This window comes from Mobula hypostoma, chromosome 3, assembly GCF_963921235.1.
Source record: "Mobula hypostoma chromosome 3, sMobHyp1.1, whole genome shotgun sequence".
In the NCBI taxonomy this organism is placed as follows: domain Eukaryota; kingdom Metazoa; phylum Chordata; class Chondrichthyes; order Myliobatiformes; family Myliobatidae; genus Mobula; species Mobula hypostoma.
The window spans coordinates 189,203,034-189,220,639 of record NC_086099.1 but is presented as its reverse complement, the minus strand read 5'-3'; the positions used below and the strand labels follow the sequence as shown (position 1 = coordinate 189,220,639).

The window sequence follows — 17,606 nt, the reverse complement described above, 5'->3', positions numbered from 1 at the left end:
CAATGCCTCTCATCATCTTATACAACTCTATCAGGTCACTTCTCATCCTCCGTCGCTCCAAGGAGAAAAGGCCAAGTTCACTCAACCTATTCTCATAAGGCATGCTCCCCAATCCAGGCAACATCCTTGTAAGGCTTCTCTGCACCCTTTCTATGGTTTCCACATCCTTCCTGTAGTGAGGTGACCAGAACTGTGCACAGTACTTCAAGTGGGGTCTGACCAGGGTCCTATATAGCTGCAACATTACCTCTCAGCTCCTAAATTCAATTCCACAATTGATGAAGGCCAATACGACGACATAACAACATGCTGACTGTTATCCAAACCTGTCACCATTTTCCTAATGCTCTTCTACTATATCTTTAAGCAGAAACTCGAGCATTTTCACCACTACAAATATCAGACTGATTTGTCCATGGTTCCTTATCATGTTATCTCCTTACTTATGAACTGGAATTACATTACCTTCCCTCCAATCCATTGGAATTGTTTCTGAAGCTAAAGAATATTGGAAAATATCCATCAATGCATCCACTGTTTCTTAGGCCTCTTCCTTCAATACTCTGGGATGCACATTATTGAACCCTGGGGATTTTTCATCTTTCAGTCTCATCAATTTCCTAATACCATTTTCCTACAACTATTAATTTTCATCATTTCTACCAACTCACTGGACACTAGGTCACCTAACATTTCTGAGGATTTGTTTGTATTCTCCTTTGTGAAGACAAAATTAATTACTTATACAATGGATCTGCCATTTCTTTGTTCTCCATTATAAATTCCACTGTTTCTGATTGTAAGCAGCCCACATTTCTGAGAAAAGCTTTTAAGTTTTGTGGGAGTACATTAACGAAGACTTTCATAAGTAATAGTTGATAAATCACAAACATAAATTAATCATTGAAGTAAGGAGCAGTTGCAAATAAGTGTCAGTTTACATTACCTTTTTCATTTCATCAACATAAGCAATCATGGCTTCTTCCTTGGACATGTCTCCCAGGGAATTCCAAGCATCCCTGCAATAAACACAGGAAAACATTTCTGTTAATGATTTGCAACAAAATACAATCTAGTTTTCATGCTCAAGCCATTTGTAATCACAATCTTCAAAGCCAAGAAGAAGGTACTATAATAATGTCAGAAAAATAAACTTCTATCGCAGAAAGGAGACGCCCAACTTTTTGAAGTAACTTGAGTGCAAAGCTATTATTCCACGTCCCTGATCTCAATGGCACAGACTACAAAGTGAATAAGCACAAAGTTCAAACTAAATTTGTTATCGAAGTACATCTATGCCACCATACACTAGCCTGAGGTTCATTTTCTTGCAAACATTTACAGTAGAACAAAGAAATACCATCAAATCAATGAAAAACTACAAAGACTGACAAACAATCAATGTGCAAAAGAAGGCAATCAGTGCAAATAAAAAGGGGGGGGGGAATCAAAATAATAAATAAAAAAATATGAAGAACATGAGTTGTAGAGTCCTTGAAAGTGAATCCATAGGTTGTTGAAACAGTTCAGAGTTGAGGTGAGTGAAGTTATCCACGCTGGTTCAGGACCCTAATGGTTGAAGGGTAATATTTGTTCCTGAACCTAGTAGTGTGGGACCTAAGGCTCCTGTCAGTCCTGTCCCATGGCAGTAGCGAGAAGAGAGCATAGACTAGAAGGTAGGAGTCCCTGATAATGCTGTTTCCTTGTGGCAGCATTCCTTGTAGACGTGCTTAATGGTGGGGAAGATTTCTCCTGTGATGGACTGGGCTGTATCCACTACTTCTTCTAGGCTTTTCCATTCTTGGACATCGATGTTTCCATACCAGGCCATGATGAACCCAGACAGGATATTCTCCACTGTGCATCTATAGAAGTTTGTTAAATTTTTAGATGACAGGCCGAATCTGTGCAAACTTCATAGAGAGGCACTGTTGTGCCTTCCTTGTAATGGCACTAATGTGCTACTCCCTGGACAGATCCTCTGATATGATCATTCCAAGGAAATTAAAGTTACAGATGCTCTCTGCCCGTGATGAGGACTGGCTCATGGACCTTCAGCTTCTTCCTCTTGTCATCAATAATCAGCTCTTTGGCTTTGTTGACCTTAAGTGAGAGGTTGTTGTTGCTGAGTGAGTCTGTTGTTGCTCAACAGATTTTCAATCTTCCTCCTTTATGCTGATTCGTCACTACCTTTGATTCGGCAAACTTAAGTCAGCAAACTTGAATATGGCAATGGAGCTGTAGAGACTAACAGTCACAAGTATAAAGTGAGTAGAGCAGGAGGCTAAGCACACAGCCTTGTGGTGCACCTGTGCTGATGGTGATTGTGGAAGAAATGTTGTTAATCCATACTGACTGGGGTCTGCAAGTGGGGGAATCAAGGATCCAGTTGTACAAGAAGGTTTGCATAGATTTGTGAGTTTATTGATTAGTTTTGAGGGGATGATTGTGTTGAATGCAGAGCTGTAGTCAGTGAAGAACATTCTGATGACTGCATCTTTGCCATCCAGGTGTTCCAGAGCTGAGTGAAGAGCCAATGAAATGTCATCTACTGTTAATCTGTTGTGACATTGTAGGATGCCTGTATGTTTCTATCGACTTCAAACACCAACCATAACCAAAGCTTTAAAAAAAATCACATTTCTGACAGAACACTTTTCCATTCCCTAATAAAATTCACAGGGTTATACATTTGTTTTCCAAATAAACAGTTGGCTTTATTAACAGTTATTGCGGACTACTATAAACAATTAAAAGACAAAGATGTATTTTGTGAAGACGCAAAAAAATTACAACTTGGCAAATATCACATTCCACCAAGCAGAGAGAGTTAGCCCCACATCACTCCCAAACAATTTAAGAGAGTAATTCCAGATCCTAGGTCTGGTGTTTTTTTTGGTGGTAGATTGCATGGAGTTCAACACTATATTTGGCGATTTTCCCCAGCACTAATACAGGGGAATCCACTCTCAAATCCTGGACCAATTCACATCACCCAGTGGCATTCAGAAATGTTTAAAATATCCAACAATGTTAATAAGAAAGGGCATTCCCTGTTACCAAAGGCTCCTAAAGGAGTTCTGAGAGTACAGCTTATTCTGACCACTCATATCTTTTCCTTTTACTTTACTTAAGGATTCTGGAATGGCTGGCAAAACCAGCATACTCAGCCCAATTGTCTTCAAAAGGTCGTTCAGTGCTCATTCTTGAATAGTTGCAGTCTTTCTGGCAATGGTTGTTTCTCAGCATTGTTGGATAGAGAATTCTTGTATTTAGATCCATCATTAATTAAGGAAAGATAACACATTTCTTAGTGAGTTAGGAAGAGTTTAATACAATGGCAACAAATAGCACCTTTCCCTGAATGGAGTCTAACTTCTATAAAGATGGCCAGAGCTGCCTTCATTCATCGAAATTTTAAAAAAACTGACTGTTCTAGATCTGCATTTTACACATGGTGAAAAGGCTTTGGGGTGGTAGAAAAGTACTTGTGTGCTGCAGAAAACCCAACCTCCAGCTAAAATGAGCCTCAGGCCCGCTTTTATAACCACAGTATATATGCGACTCATCTCCATTGAACTTCTAGTCAAAGGTGACTCCCAGGGTGTTTGAAGAGGCGTTAAAAATCAAAGGTAGATGGCTAAATTGTCGTGTTGAAGATAGTTAAAAGCATGTTTTACTTGCCTCCTGTCATAGAGTGTTTCATTCCCAAGGCTCATTCAGTATTATTCATAATAATCATGTAATCTTCAGTGAACATCCCCATTTGTAAACTTGGGACTGAAGAAAGCTCATCAGTGAAATAACTGACAACAGTTGGGATTAGGAAACTGTTTGGCAGTATAATTCTGGAGTTGGAGCAATGGAACTCCAACAATCACCTTCCTTTATATGACACGTTTTCATCTAGTGTTGTGTTCTTCATTCCATCCTTTGAAGCCAGGATTGTCTGGACCTGCCAATTTGACTGAATTAAATTCAGATGAATGATGACCATGGGCAGCAAGTACAAGCTGTAACTCTGTTGCAATAAAAAAATTGTTAATAGCATTTCTTCAAAGAAACAAACCAGGAAAGTAACATTGAGATTTAATGGACATTTTCACTGTCTTAATGGATGAATTTCATTATCTTACATTACATTCAGTAAAGTAGACAACTGGGCATTTAACCAAGTATCACAAAGATTGAATTTAGTGCCATTTATTGATACAGGTTGATGGCGAAACATTGTCTAATTGACCAAGCTCCTTGACTGTACTATAAATACTGTAAATAAATCCTCTGGGTTTTCCCCCCTCCCCCTTTTCCTTCTCCCTGGGCCTCCTGTCCCATGATCCTCTCATATCCCTTTTGCCAATCACCTGTCCAGCTCTCGGCTCCATCACTCCCCCTCCCACTTTCAAATCTCTTACTAGCTCTTCCTTCAGTTAGTCCTGACAAAGGGTCTCAGCCCAAAACGTCGACTGAACCTCTTCCTAGAGATGCTGCCTGGCCTGCTGCGTTCACCAGCAACTTTGACATGTGTTGCTTGAGTTTCCAGCATCTGCAGAATTCCTCGTGTTTGCATTAAAAAAGTCTGAATCAGGTTTACTATAACTGACACGCATCATGAAATGGTTGTTTTATGGAATACTGAGATAATGCTTATGGGGTGGGAAGATTTGTGCCCTTGTTCAAGCTGTCTGATTCTCCAACCCTGGAGACCAAAACTGAACATAGAATTCTAGGTGTGGCTCACCTTCATTCTGTACAAAGGATTTACAGTTATTCCTCTTCCAAGAACAGAAGTTTAAACACAGTAGAACATATCTGATCAATCATTAGCAGGATCATGGATCCTTGCCAATATTTATCCAGCAAATAAAATTGCTAAAATGGAAAGGACTAATACTTCTTTGCAGTTTGAGAAAATTTGGAAACAATACAGTAGTCATATTTCCAGCATATTTTAGCTTGCATCCGTTAGTCAATTTTGCCAAAAGTACACGACTATCACTCAGTAGGATAACCACACCTAGGCAGTTTTGTAATGAATAGTATCAAAAGCACACAAGACTGATAAGAAAGAACAAATACTAAAAATGGAGAGAGGGAGGAAATGAGCTCGACCACTTATAGAAACAAATGTATGTGCACACACCAAACATTTGAATTTAATAATATATTGGGAGCTCATTCATGCATAGGGGTGTCCATTAGTTGGATATTTTTGATTTGGGGTCAAACTCTATATTGCAATTGTAACCATAATTCAAAATCCTTGGCTGTGAAAGATGCTGCATGGAATTCAAATTCTCTTTTTCTTTCCTTGCTGTGGAGGTTGGAAATGCAGAGCCAAAGACTACTCAACAATGTTTAATCTAATTATATTTTTATAAGGAGGAAATTGAAAGGGTAAAAGCACATGATTCAAAGTATTCAAACTGATTCAAGCTCACCAACTATTGAAACAAGGCAAGTTTCTCTTTATAATCAGTTATCATTTTTCAGTTTCTGTCCAGTTTATGGAACTGCAGTTTCCCTTTTCTAATTTCATTTAGGTGAAAATTTTTTAATATTGTCAGAGAAGTCTAGTACTAATCACAAGAGGCAACGAATTCAGGTACCACCAGGAAGTAAACAAGTTAGAGTACAGTTTCATCACAACAAGTTGGAGCAACACACACAAAATGCTGGTGGAACACAGCAGGCCAGGCAGCATCTATAGGAAGAAGCACAGTTGACGTTTCGGGCCGAGACCCTTCGTCAGGACTAACTGAAAGAAGAGATAGTAAGAGATTTGAAAGTGAGAGGGGGAGGGGAAGATCCGAAATGATAGGAGAAGACAGGAGGGGGAGGGATGGAGCTAAGAGCTGGAAAGTTGATTGGCAAAAGGCATACAAGGCTGGAGAAGGGAGCAGGATCTCTCAGTGGCCACACATTTTAATTCCACGTCCCATTCCCATTCTGATATGTCTATCCACGTCCTCCTCTACTGTCAAGATGAAGCCACACTCCGGTTGGAGGAACAACACCTTATATTTCGTCTGGGTAGCCTCCAACCTGATGGCATGAATGTCTGTGTAGCCTCCAAACTGATGGCATGAACATTGACCTCTAAATTCCGTTAATGCCCCTCCTCCCCTTATTACCCCATCCCTTCTCCGGCCATATTATTTGCCAAGGAAAATCTCGCATGCAATTGTGGTTGTTGTGTACATCCCTCCCTCTGCCAACCCAACGTCAGCGTGTAACATCATTTACACCGTCATAGCCAGATTACAAACGCGGCACCCGAGTGCCCTCATTACCATCTCGGGTGACTTCAACCATGTTACCATGGCTAGAACACTGCCCAACTTCACGCAGTATGTGAGCTGTTCAACCAGAGGGGAGAGGACTCTGGATTTGATGTATGCTAACGTTAAGGATGCATACAGCTCCTCTCCCCTCCCCCCACTGGGAAGGTCAGATCACAATCTGGTGCTTCTAAAACCCTGCTACGTGCCTCTGGTGAAGGGTAAACCTGCAAACTGAAGACAGTGAGGAAATGTTCGGAGAAGGCTTATGAGGCGCTCCAGGGTTGTTTTGAGGTGACAGACTGGCAGGCACTCTGTGAGCCACATGGAGAGGATATCGATGGGCTCACAGAGTGCATCACTGATTACATCAACGTCTGTGAATGTTCCGACAAGAATTGTCCTTTGTTATTCAAATAACAAGCCATGGGTAACAAAGGACATTAAGGACATCCTGAACGCTAACGTTTAGAGATGGAAGTAGGGAGGAGTTGAGGGCAATACAGAGGGAGCTGAAAGCCAGGATCGGGGAGGCTAAAGACAGGTACAGGAGGAAGCTTGAGTGGAAACTCCAGCAGAACAACATGAGAGAGGTCTGGAGGGGGATGAGGACCATCACTGGGTTCCGGCAAACTAGCAATCGGGGAGCTGAAGGCAGTGTTGACAGGGCCAATGAACTTAACCTGTTCTTTAACAGATTTGACATTGTGGCCCCTGCCCATCCCCCACAAGCCACCTGCTGTCGGCCCCCAACCAACACATATTGCACTCTCCCCTCCTACCCCTCCTCACAGTCCCCCACCCTGCTCTCATGACCATACCCCTTCCCCGCACGAAACCACCACGGTGGGCTTCACAGCTGAACAGGTGAGAAGACAGCTGAAACATCTCAACCCAAGCAAGGCTGCAGGACCGAATGGTGTCAGTACCAAGGTGCTCAAAGCCTGTGCCCCTCAGCTATGTGGAGTACTTCGCCATGTATTCAGCCTGAGCCTGAGGCTCCAGAGAGTACCTGTACTGTGGAAGATGTCCTGCCTCGTCCCTGTGCCAAAGACGCCGCGCCCCAGCGGCCTCAATGACTACAGACCGGTGGCATTGACCTCCCACATTATGAAGACCCTGGAGAGACTTGTTCTGGAGCTGCTCCGGCCTACGGTCAGGCCACACTTAGATCCCCTCCAGTTCGCCTCCCAGCTCAGACTAGGAGTTGAGGATGCCATCATCTACCTGCTGAACTGTGTCTACGCCCACCTGGACAAGCCAGCGAGCACTGTGAGGGTCATGTTTTTTGACTTCTCCAGTGCGTTCAACACCATCCGCCCTGCTCTGCTGGGGGAGAAGCTGACAGCGATGCAGGTGGATGCTTCCCTGGTATCATGGATTCTTGATTACCTGACTGGCAGACCACAGTACGTGTGCTTGCAACACTGTGTGTCCGACAGAGTGATCAGCAACACTGGGGCTCCACAGGGGCCTGTCTTGTCTCCTTTTCTCTTCACCATTTATACTTCGGACTTCAACTACTGCACAGAGTCTTGTCATCTTCAGAAGTTTTCTGATGACTCTGCCATAGTTGGATGCATCAGCAAGGGAGATGAGGCTGAGTACAGGGTTACGGTAGGAAACTTTGTCACATGGTGTGAGCAGAATTATCTGCAGCTTAATGTGAAAAAGACTAAGGAGCTGGTGGTAGACCTGAGGAGGGCTAAGGTACTGGTGACCCCTGTTTCCAACCAGGGGGTCCGTGTGGACGTGGTGGAGGATTACAATTACCTGGGGATACGAATTGACAATAAACTGGACTGGTCAAAGAACACTGAGGCTGTCTACAAGAAGGGACTGAGCCGTCTCTATTTCCTGAGGAGACTGAGGTCCTTTAACATCTGCCGGACGATGCTAGGGATGTTCTACGAGTCTGTGGTGGCCAGTGCGATCATGTTTGCTGTTGTGTGCTGGGGCAGCAGGCTGAGGGTAGCAGACACCAACAGAATCAACAAACTCATTTGTAAAGCCAGTGATGCTGTGGGGATGGAACTGGACTCTCTGATGGTGGTGTCTGAAAAGAGGATGCTGTCCAAGTTGCATGCCATCTTGGACAATGTCTCCCATCCATTACATAACGTACTGGGTAGGCACAGGAGTACATTCAGCCAGAGACTCATTCCACCGAGATGCAACACAGAGCGTCATAGGAAGTCATTCCTGCCTGTGGCCATCAAATTTTACAACTCCTCCCTTGGAGGGTCAGACACCCTGAGCCAATAGGCTGGTCCTGGACTTATTTCCTGGCACAATTTACATATTACTATTTAACTATTTATGGTTTACTATTTATTATTTATGGTGCAACTGTAACGAAAACCAATTTCCCCCGGAATCAATAAAGTATGACTATGACTATTATTTATTTATTTACTTCTCTTCCCCCCCCCCCCCCCTTTTTCCTCTCTCTTTTCTCTCCCTCTGTCCCTCACTATAACTCCTTGCCTGATCTCCATCTTCCTCTGGGCTCCCTTCTACCTTTCTTTCTCCCTAGGCCTCCCATCCCATGATCTTCTCTCTTCTCCAGCCTTGTATCCCTTTTGCCAATCAACTTTCTGGCTCTTAGCTCTATCCCTCCCCCTCCTGTCTTCTCCTATCATTTCGGATCTCCCCCTCCCCCCCCCCACTTTCAAATCTCTTACTATCTCTTCTTTCAGTTAGTCCTGACTAAGGGTCTCGGCCCGAAACATCGACTGTATCTCCTCCTATAGATGCTGCCTGGCCTGCTGCGTTCACCAGCAATTTTTATGTGTGTTGCCTCTTCCATAAGCTCAGTTCTGGAAAGCACTGTAGAACTATTTAAAAAAAGCTTCACACCATTTTAAAAGTCTCTTCCCCCAAGCAGTTAATCTGATCAACCATTCTAACTAGTTCCTCCCCCCACCATGCTCTCAGTCACAGCATGCAAACACTTTAAACCAGGTTTTAATAATGCTGTTTACATTGTAAATACATTCAGATATTTACTTTACTTTATACTTTATTGTCGCCAAACAATTGATACTAGAATGTACAATCATCAGAGATATTTGATTCTGCGCTTCCCGCTCCCTGGATTACAAATATTAAATATTAAAAATAGTAAAAAAATAGTAAATATTAAAATTTAAATTATAAATCATAAATAGAAAATAGAAAAATGGAAAGTAAGGTAGTGCAAAAAAACCGAGAGGCAGGTCTGGATATTTGGAGGGTACAGCCCAGACCGGGTCAGGATCCCTTCAGCAGTCTTATCACAGTTGGAAAGAAGCTGTTCCCAAATCTGGCCGTACGAGTCTTCAAGCTCCTGAGCCTTCTCCCGGAAGGAAGAGGGACGAAAAGTGTGTTGGCTGGGTGGGTCGTGTCCTTGATTATCCTGGCAGCACTGCTCCGACAGCACGCGGTGTAAAGTGAGTCCAAGGACGGAAGATTGGTTTGTGTGATGTGCTGCGCCGTGTTCACGATCTTCTGCAGCTTCTTTCGCTCTTGGACAGGACAACTTCCATACCAGGTTGTGATGCACCCTAGAAGAATGCTTTCTACAGTGCATCTATAAAAATTAGTGAGGGTTTTAGGGGACAGGCCAAATTTCTTTAGTTTTCTCAGGAAGTAAAGGCGCTGGTGGGCCTTCTTGGCAGTGAACTCTGCTTGGTTGGACCAAGTCAGGTCATTTGTGATATTGACCCCCAGGAACTTAAAGCTTTTGACTTGTTCCACTTGCGCACCACCGATGTAAATTGGGTCGTGTGGTTCACTACTCCTTCTGAAGTCAACAACTAATTCCTTCGTCTTGCTGACATTGAGGGATAGGTTATTGTCTTCGCACCATGCCACCAGGTTCTTAATTTCCTCTCTGTACTCAAACTCATCATTACCCGAGATACGGCCTACAATTGTGTCATCAGCAAACTTATATATTGAGTTCGATGGAAACTTGGCTACACAATCATGGGTGTACAGTGAGTACAGCAGGGGGCTGAGTACGCAGCCTTGTGGGGCACTGGTGCTCAGAGTGATTGTAGAGGAGAGCTTGTCCCCTATTTTTACAGCCTGGGTCCTGTCTGTGAGGAAGTTGAAGATCCAGCTGCAGATCTGAGTGCTAAGGCCTATTATCTGTTTATTTACATTTTATTACATATCTGTACTTCTAACTTTATTTTATATAATTCTTTATTGTGTATAATTGTTGAAATTGTCATTCTTTGTTGCGTATAGTGCCAACACACCACAGTAATTTCTAACACGTAAATGTATATGGCAAATAAATAAAGTTGATGCTAAATATTTAAAAAAACATAGCAAGAGAAATTATTTTAAATTTACCTCATTTTGTCACAAAATAAGTCATTACCTAGGATTTTGACGTGGGTCAAGGTGAGCCAGGCGGGGAATGAGAAGCTGCAGCAAAACTTTGGAAGGATGTAAGAGTACATGTAGTGATTGTAGACAGGTAGGATGAATGTTATATGTGTGTGCCTACGTTCTTCCAGTGCTAAATCTACAAACTAAAAATGTGTCTAGTGGATTTTGTTCATCCTTGCATCAGATGTGGTTAATGGTCTCGAAACAAGAGCTACCATGTACGTCCCTCTGACTGACCTGCACATGCTAATAGTTTCCTGAGACTTTCTGCATAACTGGGCTGCAATACTACTAAAATGGAAATCAGCAGGAAGCACTGAAACCACAAATAGCAAATGACCAGAGACATGAAGAACCTAGGCAAATTATAAACAGCTACTTCTGAAAATTTAGTTCCGTTTGGTCTGAGGAAATGCATCGTTCTCTTTAAAGGCACACTAATGTACACTTTTAATGTTCCTCTCAAGTAGGAGCTTCAAATAAGAGGAAAATGAATACAGTTTAGTTATGGCATAGAGACGTCTTTCCAGCCAAATTGAAAAAAAAGGTTTGAGAGGAAATGCTGCAACAAAATGCAATAAAAAATTCTTGATGAAAAGTTAACTTTACTCAGCTCTAAATCAAGAATGGGTAGCACAATATTTCACTTTAAAATTTGCAATTTACATATATCTAGCCTAGATAGATTGAACAGAAGCTTTATTTCTTTACTGGTACAATATGGGTAGCTTAGAAAGACTTAAATCAATGCCGGGAGAGGGAGGAAAATCAATCACAGTGGCCATGGATGAATTGGGCCAAAGGGCCACTTTCTGTGGCTAAACAACTGTATGACTCTATGACTGTCTATATCAATGGACAGTCGCAATACATTAATACTATACTTCAACATTACATTGATAAAAAGCTACATCATTGGGATTGATTTTTGTATATAAAATATATAAAAAAATTAACAATACCCAAAGTGGCTCAGCTGATTGAGAAATTCAATCTATGCTGAGTTGGTTAATCTCAGAGGTAGAAGAGAAGAACAAGGACATCCAGGTTAATCAACCAGGCATGGTTAATGGGCTGAAGTCCATCTATTTTAATGCAAGAAGTAGAACTGGTAAGGCAAGAAACAAAACTGGCAGATCAGCTTGGAATGTGGATTAGTACATGGAACTATGATGATGTAGCTATTGCAGAAACTTGATTAAGAAAGAGGCAGGACTGGCAACTGAACGCTCCAGGTTTTAGATAGCGAAGCATACAGAAGAGAAGGTACGCTAATTAGGGAGAATATAACAGATAAATTTAGAGACGAAATCTTAGAAGGCTCATCCAGTAAACCCATATGGCTAGAGCACAGGATAAGAAAGGTGCAATCACTTTGATGAGGTTATACAATAGGTTTCCTAAAAGCCAACTAAAGATAGACAAATACATATGTTGGCAAATCAAGGAGAAAGGTTAAAACTGTAAGGATTATTAACTTTCCCAATATTGACTCAGGCTTAAATGAGATAAAACTTGTTAGGTGAATTGAAGGGGTTTTTTAGAAACAACATGTAGTTCAAGTTCAATTGTCCTTCAATCATACACGTCTATGCAGCTGAACAAAACAGCCACAACATGAGCGCTAGGTTCAAGCAGCCACTGAGACCACACAGCTCCCCCACTATCGGTCTCACCCTTGAACCAGACTTGTAGTATTTTGCATTACTGATGTCCATCAGGGTCTTGCAGTCACAAGAAAACACATTTAAGACAAACATCTGGACCTTTTGATGGACCTGGAGAGGCCGCTGTGACCAAATGCACCACCATTTTACCAGATGTAGATAGTCATAGGGAAGGGACCTTATACTGAGGTACACTCACAACATGCTGGAGGAACTCAGCAAGTCAGGCAGCATCCGTGGAAATGATCAGTCAACGGTTTGGGCCAGAACCCTTCCTCAGGACTGAAGAGGGAAGGGGCAGAGGCCCTATAAAGAAGGTGGGGGGAGGGTAGGAAGGAGAAGGCTGGTAGGTTCCAGGTGAAAAACCAGTAAGAGAGACTTCGAACTTTTTCTGTGCTCATGGACTTCTTCATCAAGTTATGGTGTTGTTGCACTGTTGTAACTATATGTTATAATTATGTGGTTTTGTTAGTTTTTTTTTCAGTCTTGGTCTGTCCTGTGTTTTGTGATATCACACCGGAGGAAATATTGTATCAATCTTAATGCATGCATTACTACATGACAATAAAAGAGGACTGCGTGTCTTCATAATCTAAAAAAAGGGGAAAGATAAAGGGGTGGGGGAGGGGAAGCAGGGAAGTGATAGGCAGGAAAGTTGAAGAAGGAATAGGGGAAAACACAATGGGTATTAGAAGGAGGCGGAACCATGAGGGAGGTGATAGGCAGCTGGGGGAGGGGGCAGAATGAAATAGGGATAGGGGAAGGGAGGGGGAGGGAATTACCGGAAGTTGGAGAATTCTATGTTCATACCAAGGGGCTGGAGACTACCTAGACGGTATATGAGGTGTTGCTCCTCCAACCTGAGTTTAGCCTCATCATGGCAGTAGAGGAGGCCATGTATGGACATATCCGAATGGGAATGTGAAGCAGAGTTGAAGTGGGTGGCAACCGGGAGATCCTGTCTGTTGTGGCAGACGGAGCGGAGGTGTTCGACGAAGCGGTTCCCCAATCTGCGTCGGGTTTCACTGATGTAGGGGAGGCCGCACCGGGAGCACTGGATGCAATAGATGACTCCAACAGACTCACAAGTGCAGTATTGCCTCACTTGGAAGGACTGTTTGGGGCCCTGAGTGGTGGCAAGGAGGTGTAGGGACAGATGTAGCACTTACGCTTACAGGGATAAGTGCCGGGTGGGAGATCCATAGGGAGGGACGTGTGGATCAGCGAGTCGTGGAAGGACCGATCCCTGCAGAAAGCGGAGAGGGGTGGAGAGGGAAAGATGTGTTTAGTGGTGGGGTCCTGTTGAAGGTGGCGGAAGTTGTAGAGGATAATGTGCTGGATCCAGAGGCTGGTGGGGTGGTAGGTGAGGACAAGGGGAACTCTGTCCCTGTTGTGGTGGCAGGAGGATGGGGCGAGGGCCGAAGTGCGGGAAATGGAGGAGATGCGGGTGAGGGCATCATTGATGACAGTAGAAGGGAAACCACGATCCTTAAAGAAAGAGGACATTTGAGATGTCCTGGAATGGAAAGCCTAATCCTGGGAGCAGATGCAGCGGAGCCTATCACCTCCCTCATGGTTCTGCCTCCTTCTACTACCCATTGTGCTTTCCCCTATTCCTTCTTCACCTTGCCCTATCCCCTCCCTGCTTCCCCTCCCCCACCCCTTTGTCTTTCCCCTTACTGGTTTTTCACCTGGAACCTACCAGCCTTCTCATTCCCACCCTCCCCCCACCTTCTTTATAGGGCCTCTGCCCCTTCCCTCTTCAGTCCTGACGAAGGGTTCCAGCCCGAAATATTGACTGATCATGTCCAAGGATGCTGCCCGACCTGCTGAGTTCCTACAGCGTGTTGTGCGTGTTGCTTTGACCCCAGAGTATTTTGTGTTATACCGAGGTATGATTTTGGCCAGGCAATACAAGTCTGTGTTGGTACTATTTTGAGAAAAGTGACCAGAATTCCATAAATTTTAAAATGGTTATGGATAACACTATTGCATGGACAATAGGTCCAAATTAGTGGAAGGCTAACTATAACAGCATTAGGCAAGATCTGGAGAAAGCAGATTAGGAGTGACTGTTTGGGCATCAACCCACATTTAAAATTTGGGAGTATTTTAAAAGTTAATTGATTAGAGATGAGGACCAGCATGTTCGTGTAAGGAGGACAGATAAGAGTGATAACATTTGAAAAACTTGACTAACAAGAGATATTAAAAATATAGTTAAAAATAAAGCAGGAAATTAAATTGGGCAAGGATTGAGGAATATAAAGGAATCAGGAAATAATTTAAACAGGGAATCAAGAGAGCTAAAAGAACCCATGAAATGTTCTTGGCAAGTAGACTAAGGAGAATCCCAAGACATTTTACGTAAAAATTCGAAGCAAGGAAGTAGTTAGGGCAAGGGCAAGTCTGTGTAAGGACAAAGGAAGCAATTTATGCATATACAGGTTTCCCCCGCCATCCGAAGGTACAGCGTTCCTATGAAATGGTTCATAAGCCGGAATGTCCTAAAGTGAAGAAGCAATTACCATTTATTTATATGGGAAAAATTTGTGAGCGTTCGCAGACCCAAAAAATAGCCTACCAAATCATGCCAAATAACACATAAAACCTAAAATAACAGTAACATATAGTAAAAGCAGGAATGATATGATAAATACACAGCCTATATAAAGTAGAAATACTTTTCCACAATCATTGCCACACTGTCCACCATAGCGAAAATCTCACGCAAGCGCTCTCAGCAGAAACACTTTCTCCAGTAACCTTTAAGCTATGAAGCTGCCAAATCATACCAAGTAACACATAAAAATACACAGCCTATATAAAGTAGAAATAATGTATGTACAGTGTAGTATCACTTACCAGAATCCAGAAAACAGCGCTGAGTACACTGATGATGGTGTGTTAGGCTGAGTCGTTGGAGGTTGGGGTGCTGCAGTGGCCCCCACCCTCCAGGCAGCGAACCGATACCGATCCGCGAAGCATGCACTGGTGCAGTGGTAGCCGGGACGCACCCAGCACATCTTTAAGAAAAAAGCCGAAATAAACAAGCTAATTAATTAGCTGCCGCCCAGCACATAAACGTCGGCCCAGATCAGAGGCAACTCAATCGGCAATCGCCTCTGATCTGGGCCGACATGTACGTGCCGGGCAGCACCTAATTAATTAGCTTGTTTACTTCGGGTTTTTTCTTAAAGATGTGTTGGGTGCTTCCCGGCTACCACTGCATTCTCTGCGGCAATGTATCGGTCCGCGGCCCGGATGTTGGGGTGGTGGGACACTGGGGTGCCATCTCATCGATCAGGACAGGCAGGTCATCTTTTTCTACGTCTGCCTGCCTCAGTGTCAAAGCTTGAGGTTCGTTGTCTGCTGTGGCTGATGTGGAAGGCTTGCTTGACTGCTTAGCCTCGCGCATTTTTCTATCATACAGTTCTTTGTAAGCACTCAAACCATCTTGCAAATATGCCCTAAACCGACGTACCCTTTCAAAATTAAAATCGTACTTTATCATTGCAGCAAAAATCTCACGCAGTTGCTTCACATTCAGTTCCTGGACGACTTCACTTTCAGTCCGTTCGCTACAGCATTCAGTTTCGATTGTTATTCTTTCCTCTTCCAATTGCATCGCTCTTCATCTATCAGTTCTTGGTCATGGGACGCCAAAACCTCTTCAACATCATCTTCGTCAACTTCCACAAGCCAAACTCACTTTGTCCTTACTTCGTTCACCACGATCCAAATGCTTAATTATGTCTAGTTTTACGCTAGATGTAATACCTTTACGAGCTCTTTAAGGCTTTTCCAATACCTTAGAATTCACCTTGCTAACGGATGCTCAAAATAAATTGACACAAAGCACAGATACTCACAGGCATATGTTCAAGCAATGCCGGCTAGAATGCAGTTCTGGGGGAGGAGCTTGGCTGCTCGGGCCACGTGCTGCCTTTTTCGCGCGCTGTCTTTTTTCGTAACAGTGAAAACACCTTCTGTTAGCGAAAACAGGTAACTAACTAATGTAGTTCTTTCGGTAACAGTGAGGTGTCGTAAAGCAAACGTTCGAAAAGCGGGGGACACCTGTAGTGAGAGGAAGTGGCAGAGGTCCTTAATAAGTACTTTAGATTGGTATTCATCAAGGAAGACATAGATGATGGTGAGATAAGGAAGGGGTAGGTTGATATTTTAGGCCAGGTAGGAGATATTGTTGGGTCTCTTGAAAAATTAATTAAAGTGGCCTGATGGGATCTCAGGGTATTAAGGAGAAGATTGCTAAAGAAACCTGTATATCTTCTTTAGCCACAGGTGAGGTCCCAGAAGACTCAAGAACAGCCAATGTCGCTCCTTTGTTTAAGAAAGGCAATAGGCATAATCCAGAAAATCATAGGTGACTGAGCCTTACATCAGTATTGTACTGGGAGAGTAGTGTCCTATTGCACAAAATGAGGTTTTTTTTGAGGTGGTGATGAAATCATCTGATGAAGTGGACTGTAATAAAGTGTTTGACAAGGTCCCTCGTAATAGGCTGGCCCAGAAGATCAAGTCACATTCACGGTGAGGTGGAAAATTAGATACAAGATTGCTTGGTCAAGGATGACAGGGAGTCATGTTTTTCTGACCAGAGATTTAAGACCAATGGTGTTTTGTGAGGATCAGTGCTGGAACCTAGATACATATTTGGATGAAAATGAAGGCGGGCTGAATAATAAGTTTGCACATGATATGAAAATTGTGTTAATGAGGAAGGTTGTTAATAGATACAGATTAGCTGGAAATTTAGGCAGAGAAATTATAGAACTTAATCCAAAAATGGGAGGTTAAATGAAACAGTAAATAGCAGGATCCTGAGGAGCACTGACATAGAGGGATCATGGATGCAAGTCCATTACTTCCTGAAAGTGGCATCACCAAGTAGACACAGTGGCAATGAAGGTGCACTTACTTTAAGCAGTTGGGACATGGAACATAAAAGCTGGGAATAAAATTTTGGTTAGGATACTATGTGCAGTTCTGGTCACCACATTATAGGAAGGACGTGAAAGCTTTGGAGAGGATGCAGAAGAGAATCGCCCAGATTGGAGTGGATTGACTTTAATGAGAGGCGACCTTGGTTAGTTTTTTTTCTGCAGCTTCAAAGGTTGAGGGAGCCACATGAGAGAAGTATATATAATTCCGAGTGGGGTAGAAAATGAGAATAATTTTTCCCAGGATGGAAATATCAAATACTAAAGGTATAGGTTTAAAGGAGATGTGCAAGGCATTTTTGTTGAAAAAAACA

The 17,606-nt window shown here is 43.0% G+C and overlaps 1 protein-coding gene across 3 annotated transcripts in view; it reads right to left on the bottom strand.

The window, feature by feature from the left end:
- Positions 1 to 17,606, bottom strand: part of acbd5a (acyl-CoA binding domain containing 5a) — a 76,570-nt gene that overhangs the window by 44,868 nt on the left and 14,096 nt on the right. For all 3 annotated transcript variants that reach the window (XM_063044272.1, XM_063044270.1, XM_063044271.1), the window contains exon 3: positions 947 to 1,019. In XM_063044272.1, coding sequence (XP_062900342.1) covers positions 947 to 1,019 — 73 coding nt within the window. The remainder of the gene's footprint in view (positions 1 to 946; positions 1,020 to 17,606) is intronic.